Source organism: Engraulis encrasicolus, chromosome 4 (genome assembly GCF_034702125.1).
Source record: "Engraulis encrasicolus isolate BLACKSEA-1 chromosome 4, IST_EnEncr_1.0, whole genome shotgun sequence".
Taxonomy (NCBI): domain Eukaryota; kingdom Metazoa; phylum Chordata; class Actinopteri; order Clupeiformes; family Engraulidae; genus Engraulis; species Engraulis encrasicolus.
In genome coordinates, this window is record NC_085860.1 from 39,309,065 (window position 1) to 39,325,810 (window position 16,746).

At 42.3% G+C, this 16,746-nt stretch overlaps 2 protein-coding genes and 1 long non-coding RNA gene across 4 annotated transcripts in view; 2 read left to right on the forward strand and 1 right to left on the reverse strand.

The window, feature by feature from the left end:
• The window catches only part of ckap5 (cytoskeleton associated protein 5), a 38,631-nt gene extending 33,048 nt beyond the window's left edge, over window positions 1–5,583 (reverse strand). For both annotated transcript variants that reach the window (XM_063197402.1, XM_063197401.1), the window contains exons 1-6: window positions 5,472–5,583; window positions 3,320–3,412; window positions 1,875–2,068; window positions 1,267–1,473; window positions 884–1,055; window positions 198–330 (exon numbers count right to left, since the gene is read on the reverse strand). In XM_063197402.1, coding sequence (XP_063053472.1) covers window positions 198–330; window positions 884–1,055; window positions 1,267–1,473; window positions 1,875–2,068; window positions 3,320–3,376 — 763 coding nt within the window. In that variant the 5' untranslated portion in view covers window positions 3,377–3,412; window positions 5,472–5,583. The remainder of the gene's footprint in view (window positions 1–197; window positions 331–883; window positions 1,056–1,266; window positions 1,474–1,874; window positions 2,069–3,319; window positions 3,413–5,471) is intronic.
• A 437-nt stretch (window positions 5,584–6,020) lies between these two features.
• LOC134446883 (uncharacterized) lies at window positions 6,021–10,292 on the forward strand. The gene is made up of 5 exons (XR_010034522.1): window positions 6,021–6,149; window positions 6,898–7,030; window positions 7,209–7,449; window positions 7,695–7,805; window positions 10,074–10,292. It is a non-coding gene; the product is annotated as an uncharacterized LOC134446883 (long non-coding RNA).
• A 919-nt stretch (window positions 10,293–11,211) lies between these two features.
• Window positions 11,212–16,275, forward strand: cstpp1 (centriolar satellite-associated tubulin polyglutamylase complex regulator 1). The gene is made up of 9 exons (XM_063197403.1): window positions 11,212–11,421; window positions 11,671–11,773; window positions 11,854–11,984; window positions 12,090–12,174; window positions 12,293–12,378; window positions 12,568–12,766; window positions 13,996–14,105; window positions 15,198–15,261; window positions 15,600–16,275. Exons 1-9 carry the CDS (start codon window positions 11,379–11,381, stop codon window positions 15,763–15,765), a joined length of 987 nt encoding a protein of 328 aa, XP_063053473.1. The 5' UTR covers window positions 11,212–11,378; the 3' UTR covers window positions 15,766–16,275.
• Window positions 16,276–16,746: the final 471 nt, after the last annotated feature.

The window sequence follows — 16,746 nt, forward strand, 5'->3', positions numbered from 1 at the left end:
AATAGACATACTACATATAAATACTAAATGTACTCAACAACCTACAGCTTCACGCCCCATTTCAGGCACTGTGCCCGAGATCATTCATCCCTGAATGTCATGCTTGCTGACACTACAACATATCAGATAAGGCTTTGTATTCAAACAGCAACATGCTCAAGAGTGGCGGTGGAGGAGACTGGGCAGTGCAGACTTACCATCCACCTGGTCTCCTCCCGTGGCCTGCTGCTGTTCGAACTTGGCCTTGAGGTCCTGCTGGGAGCGCAGGAAGCGACTCTGCTTGGGGGCCGATGTGGGCAGCTTCACCCACTCCTCCTCCAGCTCTTTCAGCTGCACACGAGGAGACAAGACAACACAAGACGCAGCAGGGCCATTCATCAGCTCCAAGACCAGTTCAGACTCACTCACAGCATCCCTCACTCACATACACACACTCATGCAAATTCTCCCTCTCTCACACACACAGTCTCTCACTCACATACATACACACACACATACAAACTCACTCACAGACGCAGACACACACACAGACATACATTGACACTCCATACAAAAATCCTTGGAGAGGCAAGGAAGCTTGATGAAATGCAGTACTTTGACATCCAATGAAAGCCACCCCCCGGGAAGAGGTTTTCTGTATGCTTTTGAATGAATGGATATTCAAACACTAAAAAGCCCTGCTTTTCATAAAAGCTGGTGGCTGTGATTTCTAAACACTCTCACAGAACTGTCTATGGTGGAATAAAAATATCTTCTTGCAAAATGGATTTCCCAATTACTATAAACCGTTTTCTTTTAGCATATAAAAATATACCACTCTCAAAGAAAATTGCAGGTCACTTTCAAAGCATGACAACAAAAAAAAGATAATTTTCAAGCTTACCTGCACAGAGTTGATGCCCTGGAGAGGGGGCCGCAGAGCGTCTCTGATCCACTTGTAGATCTCTATAGCGAGCAATTTGGCCTCATCTCGAACCGCCTTCTCTCGAGACTCAAACAGCTTTGGCAACAGTTTGACCACCGGCTTTAGCGTGATGATCTTGGAACCAAATTCACTGAAAGACAGAAATTCAAACAAACATCAAGTAACTGGGACATTAAGACAATGTCTTATCACACTGCAGTCAATTACAACTAGTCAACAGCTCTTATGACACAATGAAAATGGAAGGATCTTAGCAAAGCATTGATTACGATGCCTGACGGGCAGAGATATAAAAAAGCAAGAAAACAGTAGTGTACTCAAAGACTAAAAGTAATACAAACCTGAGTGCTTTTCTTAGTGTCTCAACACACGTTACTACAATCTTCGGGTTTTTGTTGTCAAGTCCTTTGATGAGCTCCTCCTGCACCACCTCTGCCTTTTCGATCTCTACGTACTTCAGGCATATGTCGCTGCCCAGCTCTTTGGCCCGCGCTTTCGGCTGGTTAAAAACTTTGTTGACCACTCCGGATACTACCTCTCCAGTTGTTCTGCAATACAGAATACAAACCATGTGCTGCATACTGCAAAACTAACTGGCAACAATAAGCAAGAGACACCACTGTCCGTGCACAAAAGCATAAACCGCAGATGCAAACGTCACTTTGGTCACCCGTGTTAGCCATCAGAGCTGCAACACCCAGGCCTAACCAACACCATAACTGATTGTTACAGGAGGATGAAGTTATCCCACATACACAACAGTATTTGCATTTATTACTATGAATCCATATAGGATAGACAATCAATAAATGGGTAAAGAAATGATGGAGAACCTTTCCAGAATCTTCACCCAAGACAAATACAGGCATAAAATACCATCAACAGAACTGCATTATCAGTTAGCTTGGGGCCAAACTTTCATGAAAACAAGAGAAAGCTGGTTACTTACTTGCCAGCCACATGGGCGCCCTCGATATATGCGAGGGCAGCCTCCAGGCCTTTGAGCTGAGCAACTGCGTTGGAGTCTGTTACAAACTTCTTGATGAGCCCCAAGTATTTCCCCCATTCTGGGCTCTTCTCGTCTTCTATTCGCTGGAAGAGCTTCACCGCTTCCTCGTATCCATTTAATCTGGCCTTCCATACCTTGAGGCCCACCCAGGCATTTGAGAGAGGGAAGACAGAGAGGGAGATGGGCAGACAGAATGACAGCATGAGAGAGAGAGAGAGAGAGAGAGAGAGAGAGAGAGAGAGAGAGAGAGAGAGAGAGAGAGAGAGAGAGAGAGAGAGAAAATTAGAGAAAGAACTAAATGAGTGCATGACTGAGAGAACTGACCCAGTTTTGTGTGGGGGTCTGAATACCTGTAACAGCCGGCAGTATGTCAAGTCTACATTAAAAGATGGCTCGTCTCAGTAGGGGAGCCGGCATCCTTTTGCCTATTAAAATCTGAAATAAAGAGACATTGCAGGCCGCTGGGAGGCTTTGTGCTTCAATTGCTCTGATTCCCTGTTAACCTCTTAAGGGAGGCACTGCACAGCACACTGCATTTACATCTTCTACAAATGCCTACAAAGGGTCAAGTGATGCAAATATCCAACAACACCAAATGCCTACTGTTAAGATTAAATCAAAGCAGGACTTAATTTTGCATGAGTGGGGGTTATCCCACAAAGCACATTTAGAGACTTCTCTGGGAATGCTAACCCAGAGCAGCAGATGTTTGAAGATTCTCCAGGTCTTCTTATCTTAAGAGTTTATCATGTGCGCAACTGGGTTTCTTTGAGCTTGTAGACATATCACTCATCATTCCAAGGAGCTTTTTTACAGTTACAGTTAATGCATGTAAAATGCTAAGTGTTTACATACTTCTATTAATGTACTGATATACTTTTATGAAAGAAGTGAGGTAGCCGTGGCCGTAAGGGTTAGGGAGTGTGCTCTTTGGATGAGATGGTTGCGTCTTGCAGGTTCAAATCCCACAATGGAATCCATGACTGAAGTGCTCTTGAGAAAGGCACCTGACCCCACATTGCTCCAGAGACTGTAACCAATACCCTGAAATAACTGCAAGTCACTTTGGATAAAAGCATCAGCTAAGTGTGATGCATTGCAATGCTATGCAAGGTAAAAACTGAGGAGGCTCTTTGGACTGAGGAGGGAAATATCTTCAAGCTCAGAGAGGAAGTCAATTTATTTACAACTAAACCCTTTGGAAAGCAGGTGTGTACGCTCTCCAATTCCCTTTATTACAATCAAAAACCACAGTATTCTTCTGTTACAGGGCTGGCATTAACTCTAAGTTACCGGCGATCACCTTACTTGGAATACCCCACTAAGTAAGAAGAGGAATCTGGAAAGTGCAAGTGAACCAGGGCATTCAATTAAACAGCAATCACCTTATGTTCACATTTCTGGTCAATGGGCAACTTCATCCATTCACTGTCGTCCCCCATCGTTGCCTCCTGTATGGGTGTGCCTTATCTGTTTAACTGCATGGGAGGGAAGAAATCACAAAATGTAGTATACTACATGCACAAACAAAGCATGCACCACACAATAATTAGCTTCAATATTGATTTCCGTGGTTGTGCTTCTGAACCTCAAACAAAGCCACCATCTGATACACATCCAAGATGCATTGATGAGGTAGACCAACATGTCCAAGAATCCAACAACACTCCCCCATACAGTCATTGGGGAAAACAAATCCAACATCTAGCAAATCATACATAGGGGCTGCATCCACCAAACACTACATAATGCGATGATATGGTGAAATATGAAATAATCACAACACGGCGCTAATGTGACTTCTTATGGATACTGTTTACTGTAAGTAGAATGCTGAGCGAGTTCCATAGGGGCTGTCGTGCCGAAAAGTGAGTGCCTGCCAGAACACGAGTGCCCTCATTGAAACCAATGACATTTTTTGAGAGAAAATTATACAATTTCTTGCAGAATGAATTACATAATTTATGAACTAAAAATATGCTTATGAAACATTACTCGTCCTGCACTTAATATGAGCTATTTGAATGAAACTGTAACATTTGTTATGACAATTCTTCGATTCTTTCATGGAAATAATACTGAAATTGTAACCAGATCTTTGTAATACTTCCAGAAGGAATGCAGATGCTTTATTGATAGGCGTTCCATCTTAAATTGTGTCAGATTTATCTGCAAAAATGGGTAAAAACTATCTGAAAAATTGGTCATCGGTTTCCATTGGTTTCAATGAGGGCACTCGTGTTCTGGCAGGCACTCGCTTTTCGGCACGACAGGGCCACCCAGCAAAGTAGCATGAAGACAATGCTTAAAATGCCAATGTTTTTTTTCCAGACTTACAGCTCTATGGGCTAATCCGCAAGGCTACTGATGCACCACCACTGAAAGTCCACTTGTGTCGTTGCTAATGGAGCATTATGAGCGTCTCGCATTTCACGTGGGTCAATAACAATCCGATAGACAGCTATGCATCTCGCTAGCCCTACCCAGGGCAGGTGGACATAATCTCTGTGTACTACATGCAAACGTGGAGATTGTGTGACGTTGGTCACAATTTAACTACTCAGACAAGCAATGCAGCTTCCCAGTCTATGCAATGTTCATTTAACTGCGTCAGGGGACATGTCCATGTCTTGCTTGTATGGCGGTGTGATGAGACTTGTAACTTCATGTAAACATTTAAATACACACAGCTTGTTTGACATGGGGTTGACGTTAGCTAAGTAGTTGTTAGCCATGGATGGCCAGTTGGCTACATACTAACACAACGTCACTGTAACTGTAACATTCCCGGAATTTTTGAAGAGAATTCTTGTGCCACATAAACAAGAAGCTTACAGTTGCACATCATGCGCTAGAGAAGAGAGTTTGGATGCTACAAATGTAAGCAATGCAATACAGTACTGCCTCGCCCACTATCAACCAGTGTATTAACGATACACTTGCGCTACCAAGATAGCGGGAAATATACCCATCTGTATCTGAAAATAAATTAATCTTTAGTCTGACAAATGACAAAAGTTGAATGCTTTGCCACCTTTTGACAGATCTATACATGGATATAAACGTAGTCCGTTTGACAAATTGTCACCAGTCTCGATTTTGTGTAAATACACAACCTACTACTAAGCCAGTTAACGTATCATAGCTGGCTAGGTTAGCTAGTTAGCACATGAACTGGGAGGGCCTAGCAGCAGCTAGCCAGACAGGATGGCATCAGCAGCGACACTCAAACGGCAAACACGTTCACCACCTCGCCACTTCAGCTGGTTACAACATTACATCGCTGCATTATTTCATGATAAGTTGGGGACATTAAATGGTTGTCATGACAGTGCAACTACGACACAACACTGGCACAAAATCAACCGACTCACTATTGTTTGACACAAGCGCTTGTTATTCCATCCACAGCCAGGCCCAGAAACGCAACGGTGGGCGCAATAAATGACAGACTGCACATAAGCCACCACACAGCACACTGTTTTCCCAGCAACGGCAAACGGCCTTTTGGACATAAAATATACTTGTTTACGTTACCTGTTGTTAGACAGGGAAGGCAGGGTGAATGTATTGCAGATGAAGCTGATACTCAATCATTACTGTTCGGGCTTTGAAACGCCTCCAAGGGCGGAGAGTCAGAAGGAGGGACCCAAGTGAAAGGAACGTGCCTCCAGCAGCAGCATATATCCAGTGACGCATGCATGAGGTTGGCTTCAACCAATGCGGTTCTGTGTTTTGGGAGATTGACTGCGAAAGAAATATTTAAAAATGTGGTAGAAATATGACAAAGTATGCATTATTTACAAATTATCAAACACTATTCGAAAGACTGGACACTTTCGCACAGATTCCCTATAATTATGCGAGTTATTCTTTGCCACTTTGCACATTTTACTTTTGAAAACTCCATTATTAGTTCAGATAGCTCTGGGCCTTGTATAATAAACCAATGTTCAGTGCAGAAATAACTGTAGACCAGAATAGAACTGGTTGAGTAGTGAGCACTGTGTAATGAAGACGCATCTCCTGACAAGCGAGCTGAGTAATTTGAGAACAGAGCTGTAGAGAAAAGAGTTGTCTTGAAGCCGTTGACGGCCGCGGACGAGCATGGCTGCTCTACATCCGGGGTTTCGCCGTCACTTCATTTTGCTCAAAGGGTCCTGTGCAGCAACGGGGACGCCATTGAGTGTCGTTGGCGTGTCGACCACTTCCCAGGTAAGTTGATATAATAGGGAGATTAATCAAAGTTGTCTGTCTTTGTCAGCGTAAGCTATCACAAGTACAGTCTCTGAGGATGTAATTTTGCCAGTTTGGGTAATATAAAATCACAATGGTAATGTGAAAAACCGTTAATCGTGTGGTAATAGCTAGCGTTTTCAACACGGCGCTTCTGGTTCAACTTTGGATTTGACGTGTTCGCAAAACATCGATGCTACCTTTCAATCTATATTTTAAACGATGACATGTCACATATTTTATAAGATACCGTCCTGTTGTCTTCTGTCAATATCCATTACAGTCGTTGTGTTTGATTTCAGAGCTATTTGCTTATCGGTCATTTATAAATAGCTAATGTTTCTAAGCTAGCTGGAAGCTAATGTCAACAAGTTAGTTGATGCACGGAGATCTTTATGCTCTCTAACTAGATCCAATAATGGACTACGAGGCATTCAAATGCTGATGTTCATGCTTCAGGTATACTTAAGTAGAATTTGGGATTTTTGTGCCATTGAGTGTCTACTGTGTCGTGTGTCGAGTCGACAGGCTATCACAAGTACAGTCTCCGAGGATTCATTTGTTGTTTTTGGGTAGTATAACAATGGGTGATGTTACCTGCTCATTTCTTGTTAAGCTGACATTAAGCTTACATTACTCGTGTATCTTTACGATAGCTAGATTCACAATGAACTGCGAGGCATTGAAATGGTGATGTTCATGTTGTCATTTTTCTGTTCGGATATAGGTTCTAGCAGATTGTTGGTGGAGACCGCTACAGCAGGCTGGTGCAGACTGGTGGTGTTGGTGGGGACCGCTACAGCCATCGGAAGGGATTTGGCAGGAGGTGGAGCCTTCTTTGCTTGACTTTTACTGCCAAGGTAGCTTTTTCCCTTCCCATGGTTCTTTCCTTTCATTATTGATGCATTTACCTGCAATCCTGAGCCTCAACCTGGTGTATTTGGTGATCACTCTCCTCTTGACATCATGGCAGGATGGAAGGTTTGATTTCACAGTCATGGCCTCTTCCACTAGTTCACTGACTGAGCACTACATTAGGGCTTCTGATGTCCTGGCCCGGAACAGCTGCTCAACGTGCTGCAGTAAAGAGAATACATCCGCAGATGGCTGGTGAAGTGCGCCCTCTCTGTACTCCTTCATCTGCAGCAGTGTGGCGTTGTCCGGTATAGCGTCGTCACTGTTCCTTAAGGCAGGCTTACAGGCCGAACACAAAGAGCCGCCTAGTACACCCTTGATGACGTATCCGGCCAGATGGTATAGCACACAGGACTCCGCTTTTGTGAGTGAGTGCATTTGGTGGATGGGTGGCTGGTCGTGGTGGTGTGTCTACCAAGTGCTAGAATCATAGTTTGTCATCTGTTGTAATTATTCACTTGGTCATAATGATACCACAGATTCATTGAAAATCACTTCTTTCAATCAGCAGTGACTGGCTGTGAAATATTTAGCCGTCCCAGATCCAGTTCAACATTTGACTAATATCACTGTTTTTGTCTTTTGTATTCCCATTGAGTTGTGTTACAGGTGGAAATGATTCTGCTCCTACTGCATGAGACTGCTGCTGTTGATGGGGAAGTGCTTTTGCCAGAAATGGCTTAGTTGCAGGTGGTGGCTTTCTTGAGTTGCACTGATAAGGTAACCTAACTAATCTTTTGAGGACCCTTACAGTAAGTAATATTATATCTGTGTCTAACATTTTGTATTTCCGGTGATTGAGGTCTTTAGCTGCAAATGTATAGGACTTTGGTCAGACTAGTAGGGCCGGATATATGTGCACAGCAACATAGTTGTCTTTTTTTTGTTTCTATACGCCATCCCAATGGAATTCAAATGAAACTACGGTAACAAGAGAATAAAAAAGTGCCTTTCAAAACATTCAAGGATCAGAGAGAAGTAATAATAAAACGAAGACACATTAACACATTTTTAACAAAAATAAAACGGTAGTTAAAAAGTCCTAAGGAATAGGCTAACTGAAACAAATGAGTTTTTAGTCTGCATTTGAACTTGGGTAATAAGTCAGGGGGGCAGTGCATTCCAGAGCTGAGGAGCAGAGCAACTGAAAAGCTCTACTCCCCCATGGTACTGAGATGGGCAGAGGACAGAGAGGAGGATGGTCGAGGACAAACCGAGGAAGCGAGAGGGAATGGCAAGGCAAGATTGTTGCAAGATTGTGAATGGCCTGGAAGGTGTGCAGGACAGGAGTATTTTAAGAAGCACAGGGTATTGAGCACTCAGAGACATAGCCAAGGTAAGAATGGAAGACGCCGAACAACCATTCAACAAGTTAATTGAGTCAAGACTGGGTCAAGAAATACCAGAGGACAGTTTTCAAAGGTATGGACTAGTGAAAGTGACTGTTGACAGACAGGGTGTCAAGACAATGGTATTTGTGTCATATTCGTGGGTAAGCGGTTTTAGGGTGTCAGACTCGTAGCCCAAAGGATGCTGGTTCGACTCCGACCCGCCAGGTTGGTGCGGGAGTAATTACCAGTGCTCTCCCCCATCCTCCTCCCTGACTGAGGTACCCTGATCATGGTACCGTCCCGCCAACACTGCGCCATTGGGGACTGCCCCCTTGCATGGATGAGTGCAGAAATGCAATTTTCTAGTGTGCAGTGTTCACTTGAATTTTGTGGAGTACTGTGTCACAGTGAATTTAAATGTATTACTTTAATAAATGTTAATGACAAGTAGGAATGGGCAGCATAGTTGCAATGCCTAGTCTTGCCACCCTTGTAAGATCAGATAACTAACTTTTAGTGTCTGTTTTCACCCTTGTAAGATCAGATAACTAACTTTTAGTGTCTGTTTTCACAGAAATTTGTCTAGCGTGACACTTCTCCACAATCCACATGTAAACAGGCATTTAAAAACAATATGGCCATTGGTCTTGTCCTCTAGGTCCTCTAGGCCCAAGCTGTTAGGGCAGCACAGTACAATAAATTAAGTTGCCAAAAAAAACCTTAAAATATTCCTCTGTGGTATTAAAAAAAATATGCTTTCCATGTAGATGTGTGCATTCTACTGTTCTCCACTTCTGTGAAGCAATACTATAGGATGAGGGTGAAAATGGTGTTTATATTTTTTTTTTTTCAGCAGCAAGACATTCTAAAATTTCTTCCAGAAGGGAGGAATGCTAATTATTGGTTTAGCAAAGGGTCCAGAGCAATCTTGTCCGCCATTCTTGCTGTGTGATCCATTTAACTTTCCAATAAATGTCCCTCCAGGGTGTGGCCTACCATTTTGGCACTGTACCTTTAAACAAAAAGTCTTGGGTAGGCTGTGGCATTCCAACAAATATAAATTGGTTCTAATTGGCCCAAAATGTGCTTAGGAAATATCCCTATGCCATTATATCTCCTGCATGAAACGTTGATGTAAGACAGAGTCCATCTTTTCATGTTGTTATCGACAAAATTCTGTCAATTCCACCTGAGAGTGTAGATGTAGATATCAAGACTCATCAGACTAGGCAACATTTTTCCGATCTTTTAGTGTCGTTTATGGTGAGCCAGTCGAAATTGTTGCCTCATTTTCCTGTTCTTGGCTGACAGGAGTGGCACCAAATGTGTTTTTCTGCTGCTGTAACCCATTTGCCTCAAGATGTGCTGTGTAATCAGGGATTCTCTTATGCATACCTGAGTGGTTATTTGACTTAATGTTGCCTTTGTATCAGCTCCAACCAGTCTGGCTATTCTCCTCTGCCATCAACAAGACATTTTTGCCCACAGAATCGCTGCTCACTGTATTCCCCCCAGAGATGGTTATGTGTGAATATCCCAGCAGATCAGTCTTTTCTGAAATATTCAAATCAATCCCTTTCAGCACCAACAGCCATGCCATGTATATAAATAAATCTCTCTCTTTTTTCTTCTCCTGTCTGCTCCTCTCTGGTCATAGGTTGATGCTTTCAATGCATTGGAAGTTCCAGCATGTTCCAGTGAATTCCAATTCTTCATGCATTATTGATTTCACACACACACACACACACACACACACACACACACACACACACACACACACACACACACACACACACGTCTTGTCATGTACACAGACATGCCGTTTTATTCATAGTTATTTTGTTTGGGCTGTTTATGTTTCTATTTGGAGTATTTTTTTATTTCAAATAAAAGATTGAACCATTCAAGCACAGGTTGTACAGCTGTGGGTTATTTACTTCATGTTCATTGCATCATGTTCATGTTCATGTTCATTTGCATCCTGCATTGAGTGGTTTGACAGGTCTGATGATGACCAGCATCATAAAGGCTGAAATTAAACAAATGCTATATTACTGTAGGCTACAACTGGGACATGCTGGGTTTATGTATTTATCTTTTTATGTATTGGAAGTATTTTATCCATTAAAATATCCTTCTGCTGAATCCAAAACAAATAGACATTATCAAGGGCTACGGACAATTAGCATCTCAATGGTAAGTAATGGAGCTTCCTAGCTAAGATGACGTTTCCCTCCCAAAGTGTAACTGCAATGATATTACCGTATTACGGTACTGACACTTCAATGTTTTTATATGACAATGAAGGCCATAAAATGGCCTACAAAAAACAAAACGAACTCGTTCTTTTGGGGGCGGCATAATCTGATATAATTACCGTTAAAGGACGCTCTCGCTCAATGAAATGTATTGACAGCTCCCGGTGTATAGGACCCTTCTGCGGTGGGCGTAGACTACGCAAACCACGTGACCACTCGTCGGCAAAGATCAAAGGATGATCCAACTCTTTCTCTACAGCTCTGTTTGAGAATAGTCCTGACTTCAGATAGCTCGATCACACCAGTAGGATCAAAGTGGAATGAAACAAAGGGGGGATTGGACAGTTTCGCACCACCACACAGCAGTTAAAATAGTTGCTCATCCCGGACTATAAAAGCAAAAGTTCAAAGATTTGGCAATGCGCAATTAAAAATAATAATAAACCCGATATGACAACTGCTAAGCAATTTCAGATACTCTGCAATGCATCCTTCACCAACAGTAGGAACACATGGCAAGAGCCACTGTTTCCGTCAGGGGTTCTTTTACAGTGAGCACCAACCTTTTTTGTTGTGGTTTCTGGAATGTCATAGAAACTGCAGATGCGTGTAAATCGTGGGTTGGTGTTCAATTGTAACATAAAAACAAGACCAAATGGTCGCATTTGTGCAGATCTACATGTTTTTCAGTGACGGAATGCAATATGAATTCTGATAGGTTTGCCCTCTCAGTTGACGACTATCTGGGTGAGTTCTGCTGTTTCTGCATCCTTTGCCCTTTGCTTTTAGCAGTGGATTGCAGTTAGCAATCTTAATGCTACAGTGTATATGCTCTTTTCACCTTGTCAATAATTTGGAGACGTACTTTCGGTTGGAATATAAAGATTCATACCATGTTTGTCTATCCATGTGTAATGTACTTATATTGCGCATGATAGTCATGCAGGGTTTCTTGCTGCAGTCAGTCTCTCATGTTATTATCTATTTCATCAACAGCTGAGACAAACGTTCTCCTTTACCTGAATGATGCGGTTACCCAACTTCTCGAACACAAGGAGGAATACACTCAGTTTGGAATTGTTCGATACTTCGCAGAATAGTAAGTTACAATCTATTGATTAATGTTGTATCAATTAGTTTGTGGTCATGTGTCTGTGATTATACTGTCTTGTTTTGCAGCTTTAACAGTGTGAAGAATGGCAACCATGTCATGTTTAGAGAGTTTAACTATATAAAAGCCACCCAGCACAACCGTGCATCTTTCCTCAGAATATTCTGGAGGTGTTACAGACAACTTGGAAAAAATGGAGGTCAGTGTGAAATGTGTGTCTGTGTCTCAGTATCCAGAATAACAAATAGTCTAAGTAAATGTGTGGCGTCATCATTTCTAACAACTGCCTTTCTTCTGATGACAGATCTTTTGGCAGCAATGGAGTACAGCTCACTCCTGCAACTCTTATGCCCAGACTTTCCATCAGAGATGGTTCAAAATGCAGCAAGGTTAGGTTCTTCTGTTTGTTATGATTCTGTCCATTACAGACAAATACTGGATTTTGCCTGCCATGGTCTTCATGATATCACCACAATATTGATTTCAAAATAACTTCTCATTCTTTAGGATTGTGCTGTTTGATGATGCAGTGGACAGCGTAATGTCCTTCTCAGACTTTCTGTATTCATTTCAAATCCAGCTGTACTTTGAAGGTATGGGAGATCTTTGATACAAGTCTCATAGCTTTGTATACTGTATTTTAAGAAGCAGGTCTTGGACCACTTCTCAGGGTGACTACTACTACACCACAGTGCATGAAATACTTTTTATACAGCAGATGATTTGGAGTTGATGGACCAGGTCTTCCAAACTCAGCTTGTTTGCTTCTTTATCTTTCATAGAGTTCCTAGAGAGTGTGCTGGTGATTTATCAGGACCTTCTCTCGGGGAAGAACCCCAACACTGTCATCGTCCCCACCTCGTCCTCCGTGGAGCAGCTGAACAGTCTGGCGGAGGACGACTCTGAGGCGGCGCATGAGGCTGTGGACTCTGCAGTCTTCGCTGAGTGCATTGAGGCCCTCTGCGAGAGGTTCAAGCACAGGTATGATGTTGCCGTTGATACTGTTCAGTGAGTTGAATGTGGTCTACAGGTTATGGTTAGTTTATTTTATTGACAGTATAACCCTTGCCGGAGAGCCGCCTCACTGTTCACTGATAAACTTAATTACGTCATAACAACATCGCTAGTAGCATTATTTTGTCTCTGAGTCTAGAATAGACTTAGTCATTACTATTTTGGTTACACGTTTATAATACAGGCCTTGCATGAAGGGGTTAACTTTGTGTTAAACCAGAAGATTTTATGGGGGTAGTGGAGGGTACACCCTGAAAAATATCCTAATGCCACAGTAATAGCAGGTTTGGGGTTACCAGCATAATACACAATATTATTCAGCAATTGTACAGTATAGAAGTGAGTGTCCTCCATAAAAAGTGGAACTGATTAATTATATGGAGCAATAATTCACACTCCATGCTTCATACACCTTAACGCTCATGTAGGGTGCTTCACTGTCAGTGTTTCACACATCATTGGGGTCCTTTGTACCAGGGTCAAGAGGGACTCACTCTGTGAAAGTGAAAGTGAAAGCCCATTGGGAAACTCCAACTCCCATTGTCATTGTGACACAGCACTCCACAGCACACTGCACACAACGAAATTGCATTTTTATGCCTCACCCGTGCAAGGGGGCAGCCCTCAGTGGCGCCCCATGGGGAGCAGTGCGGTGGGACGGTACCATGCTCAGGGTACCTCAGTCATGGAGGAGGATGGGGGAGAGCACTGGTTGATTACTCCCCCCACCAACCTGGCGGGTCGGGAGTCGAACCGGCAACCTCTGGGATGCAAGTCTGACGCCCTAACCGCTCACCCATGACTGCCCAACTCTGCACCATTTGTTGAAAATGTGGAGGAGAGATGCCCTGCCCTGTTTCAAACATGGCCATCCGCTGTATCAAATGTGTGCTCTAACTGCTATACCGCAGAGCCAGGCTCGTTGGCATGACATGACCGAGTGCACCCTGAACCCTTGTGATGGTCACAGTCTTTCTTTTGCAATTGGGAATTGGCAAATGGTTATATCGATCGAACCTGGCTTGGCTTTGTCTATCAATTCCACTGCCCATTGAGGAGCAGCCATTTTGTTGTGAACAGCTTTATCATGTACTGGACATACAATATTCCCTCAACATGTCTGCCTGTTTCTCATGGCCTGAAAGGAAAGCTGTACGATGTATGATTAGATCATTGATCTGGTTTGTGTTTCCCAGCCATCCCTCCCCCGCTGCAGTCAAAGAGATACTGGATAATACCCAGCGGGTTTCCTACTACGGCTTCCTCTTGGCCTTGGCAAGAAGTGAAACGATCAGCCAGGACATTGGTGAGAATAACAAACTTCACAAAATGATGATTCATACTCCATATACGGGCTACATTGCCCATGTGTACCCAGGTTCAAGTCTGGCCCTGGTCATTTCCCAACGCTAGCCCATTCCTGTCATTTCCTGTCTACTCTTCATTCCCCTGTCGAAATATTAGCATAAAAGCCCAAAAACTAATCTTTAAAGGTGCACAGTGTAGGATTGTGGCCAGAGTAGGTATTGCAACTACGATGCTCATTGAAATGGTGCTGCCTATTGCCAAATTTGATATTTTCATGAATATTAACTAAGTCAGTGGTGCTCAAACTGTGGTACGCGTACCACTGGTGGTACTTGAGACATCTCTGGTGGTACTTGGAAGAATTATTTTTTTGTGCATTGATTTGAAGGCTGATCAAGTTGTTGCAGTCGAAAATCTCTCTGGTCTCACATTTTGTAATATTGAACTGTAGGCCTATGAATCTGAAAACATAATGCAGAATAAAAGTAGGAAATAGCAAGACATTTAAAAACAAACGTTGAATGTGACCGTAGCTGTTGATGCCGTTATGAACCTCTCCTGCAAAAATGAAAATGGAAGGCCTTTGCTGCGATATTCTAATGTTGGTTGTCAAGGTGGTACTCGGAGAGCTCAATATTTTCTCGGGTGGTACTTCACACAAAAAATTTGAGAACCACTGAACTAAGTAATAAATTAAATACTTACTAGTGTGACCAAAATACAGGAAGTTTTGTGATTAAAAATGTCTATTTCTGGACATTCAAAATGGCGAACATGGAGAAGATCCACCTTTTCATGTATGAAAAGTGCTTCTTTTCCAGTTATGATGAATACTTATAATTTGATGATGGTGGCAAGTATTTGTGAAAAAAGGTGAACGAATGAATGCATTCTGGAAATAAACTACTAAAAATATTACACAGTGCACCTTTGAATGAATCAAAACAATGCAATTGTACCATTAGTATACAATTCAATACAAACTTCTGACATTTTCTGCTCCTTTCTTTTGACATAAATATTTTCTCTCTATTATGTGTATAAAATGTGTGATGGCTCTGGCTTTCAATTTGTTATATTTCTGTCACAGGGGCCTTGCCAAATAAGTCAGAGCTACTGGTGGATCCAGAGATGGACCAGGAATTGGAAAGACTGTGAGTAAACTCCTACATATCGATTGGTTTTGCAGTAAGCAGAAAAATATCCACTGGGTGCTGTACTAAAAAGGGGCAAGTGGATGAATGTTTACTTTAATGTTTAGTTAAGTATTTGTGGCTGGATTGCTACGTAACTAGAATGAACTTTTGGGACTACAGTTGCACCATCGTAGTGTCAGGGAAACACCACCAGTATCAATTAAATACTGTATATGATATTGTCTTACCTCGTCTTAACAAGCATCTTGTGTTTTCCTGCACTATATTTCCATTTGATGTCCTCATATGGCCTCCTGCTCATCCTGTACCTGTTCTCTGCTCTCCTCTACCTGCAGTATAGCCCAGATCTCCGTCAGCCCCACCTCCAACAGCAGCGGCAGTGCCACAGGACTCAAGGAGACGCCCAAGAAGGCCTCGCCCCGCAAGTCCCTCCACCACCGCAAGCGCATCGAGATGGAGAGCGATGGCTCCACGGAGGAGACGGACTCCTCAGAGAACTAGGCCTCTTCCCCTCCCCTCCTCCTCACGCTGCATGCCCCCCATTACACATACCGGTAGAGCGCAGGCCCATTACCACAGCGAGCACAGGCAGAACTCAGCAGTCATGTGAGTACAGTACATGCTATGCTACTGTACATGGCATTTCCCAGGTGTACAAGGTTGTAGTATCTTATGGAGAATCCACTAGTTCCCCTTCTAGAATGATAGAAAATTGGGTTTTTTTTGTCTCATGTAAAATTTTAATTGTTTATTGTATATTATGTTGTTCAAAGTAATATATTTTTAATTATTTTTTTTTAAGAATTGTAAGTGTTTGTTTTTCTGTGATTTCTATTTGTTGTAATACTTTGGTACATCACTGCTGCAATGCCATTGCACTAAAATTAATTAGACATGTTTATGTTTTAAGTTTTATGTGGTTAAATCTCACTAATTTGACGGCAATTCTCTATGTAATTGAGCGGAGTGGTTCATGACCTTTTCCCGATTAAAAGGTAACTGCTGAAGTAACTTAATGGTAAACCTTTGTCAGCTTGATTGCATTAAGCTTCAAAAGACCCTGTAGAACTTATTGCAAGAGTAAGCAAATGAACTAACATTCTTTTACAAATAGCATTTAATAGGAGTTCCACAGTGCTCACAGAATCATTCAAAATAAAAAAGGACAATATACAATGTATAATCACAACCCAAAAAAAATAAAACAAAATAGGCACAGTCTGTGATTTTGCATGATTGATATGAAGACACGCATGGCCTCAGTTCTACCACCCACAGACACAAGGCTGATAAATTTTGGTATTTTTGTGAACATATTAGAGAATTAATATAATCTGCATTTGTTCATAATCCTGTTTCACCAAAATATACACGGTCACATTTAGAATTGGACATTCTGCATTAGGCGGTTTCTGACATCTCTCTCCACTTGTATTATTTTCCACAGGTACGGATAAGATTCAGATGAGACATTTACCATAT

Bases quoted from the DNA above. Each gene is read 5' to 3' on its own strand.
- cstpp1 (XM_063197403.1), top strand. From the start codon at position 11,379: ATGAATTCTGATAGGTTTGCCCTCTCAGTTGACGACTATCTGG. The intron at 11,422-11,670 runs GTGAGTTCTGCT...TTTCATCAACAG, and splicing joins CTCAGTTGACGACTATCTGG to CTGAGACAAACGTTCTCCTT. The intron at 15,262-15,599 runs GTGAGTAAACTC...CTCTACCTGCAG, and splicing joins GACCAGGAATTGGAAAGACT to TATAGCCCAGATCTCCGTCA.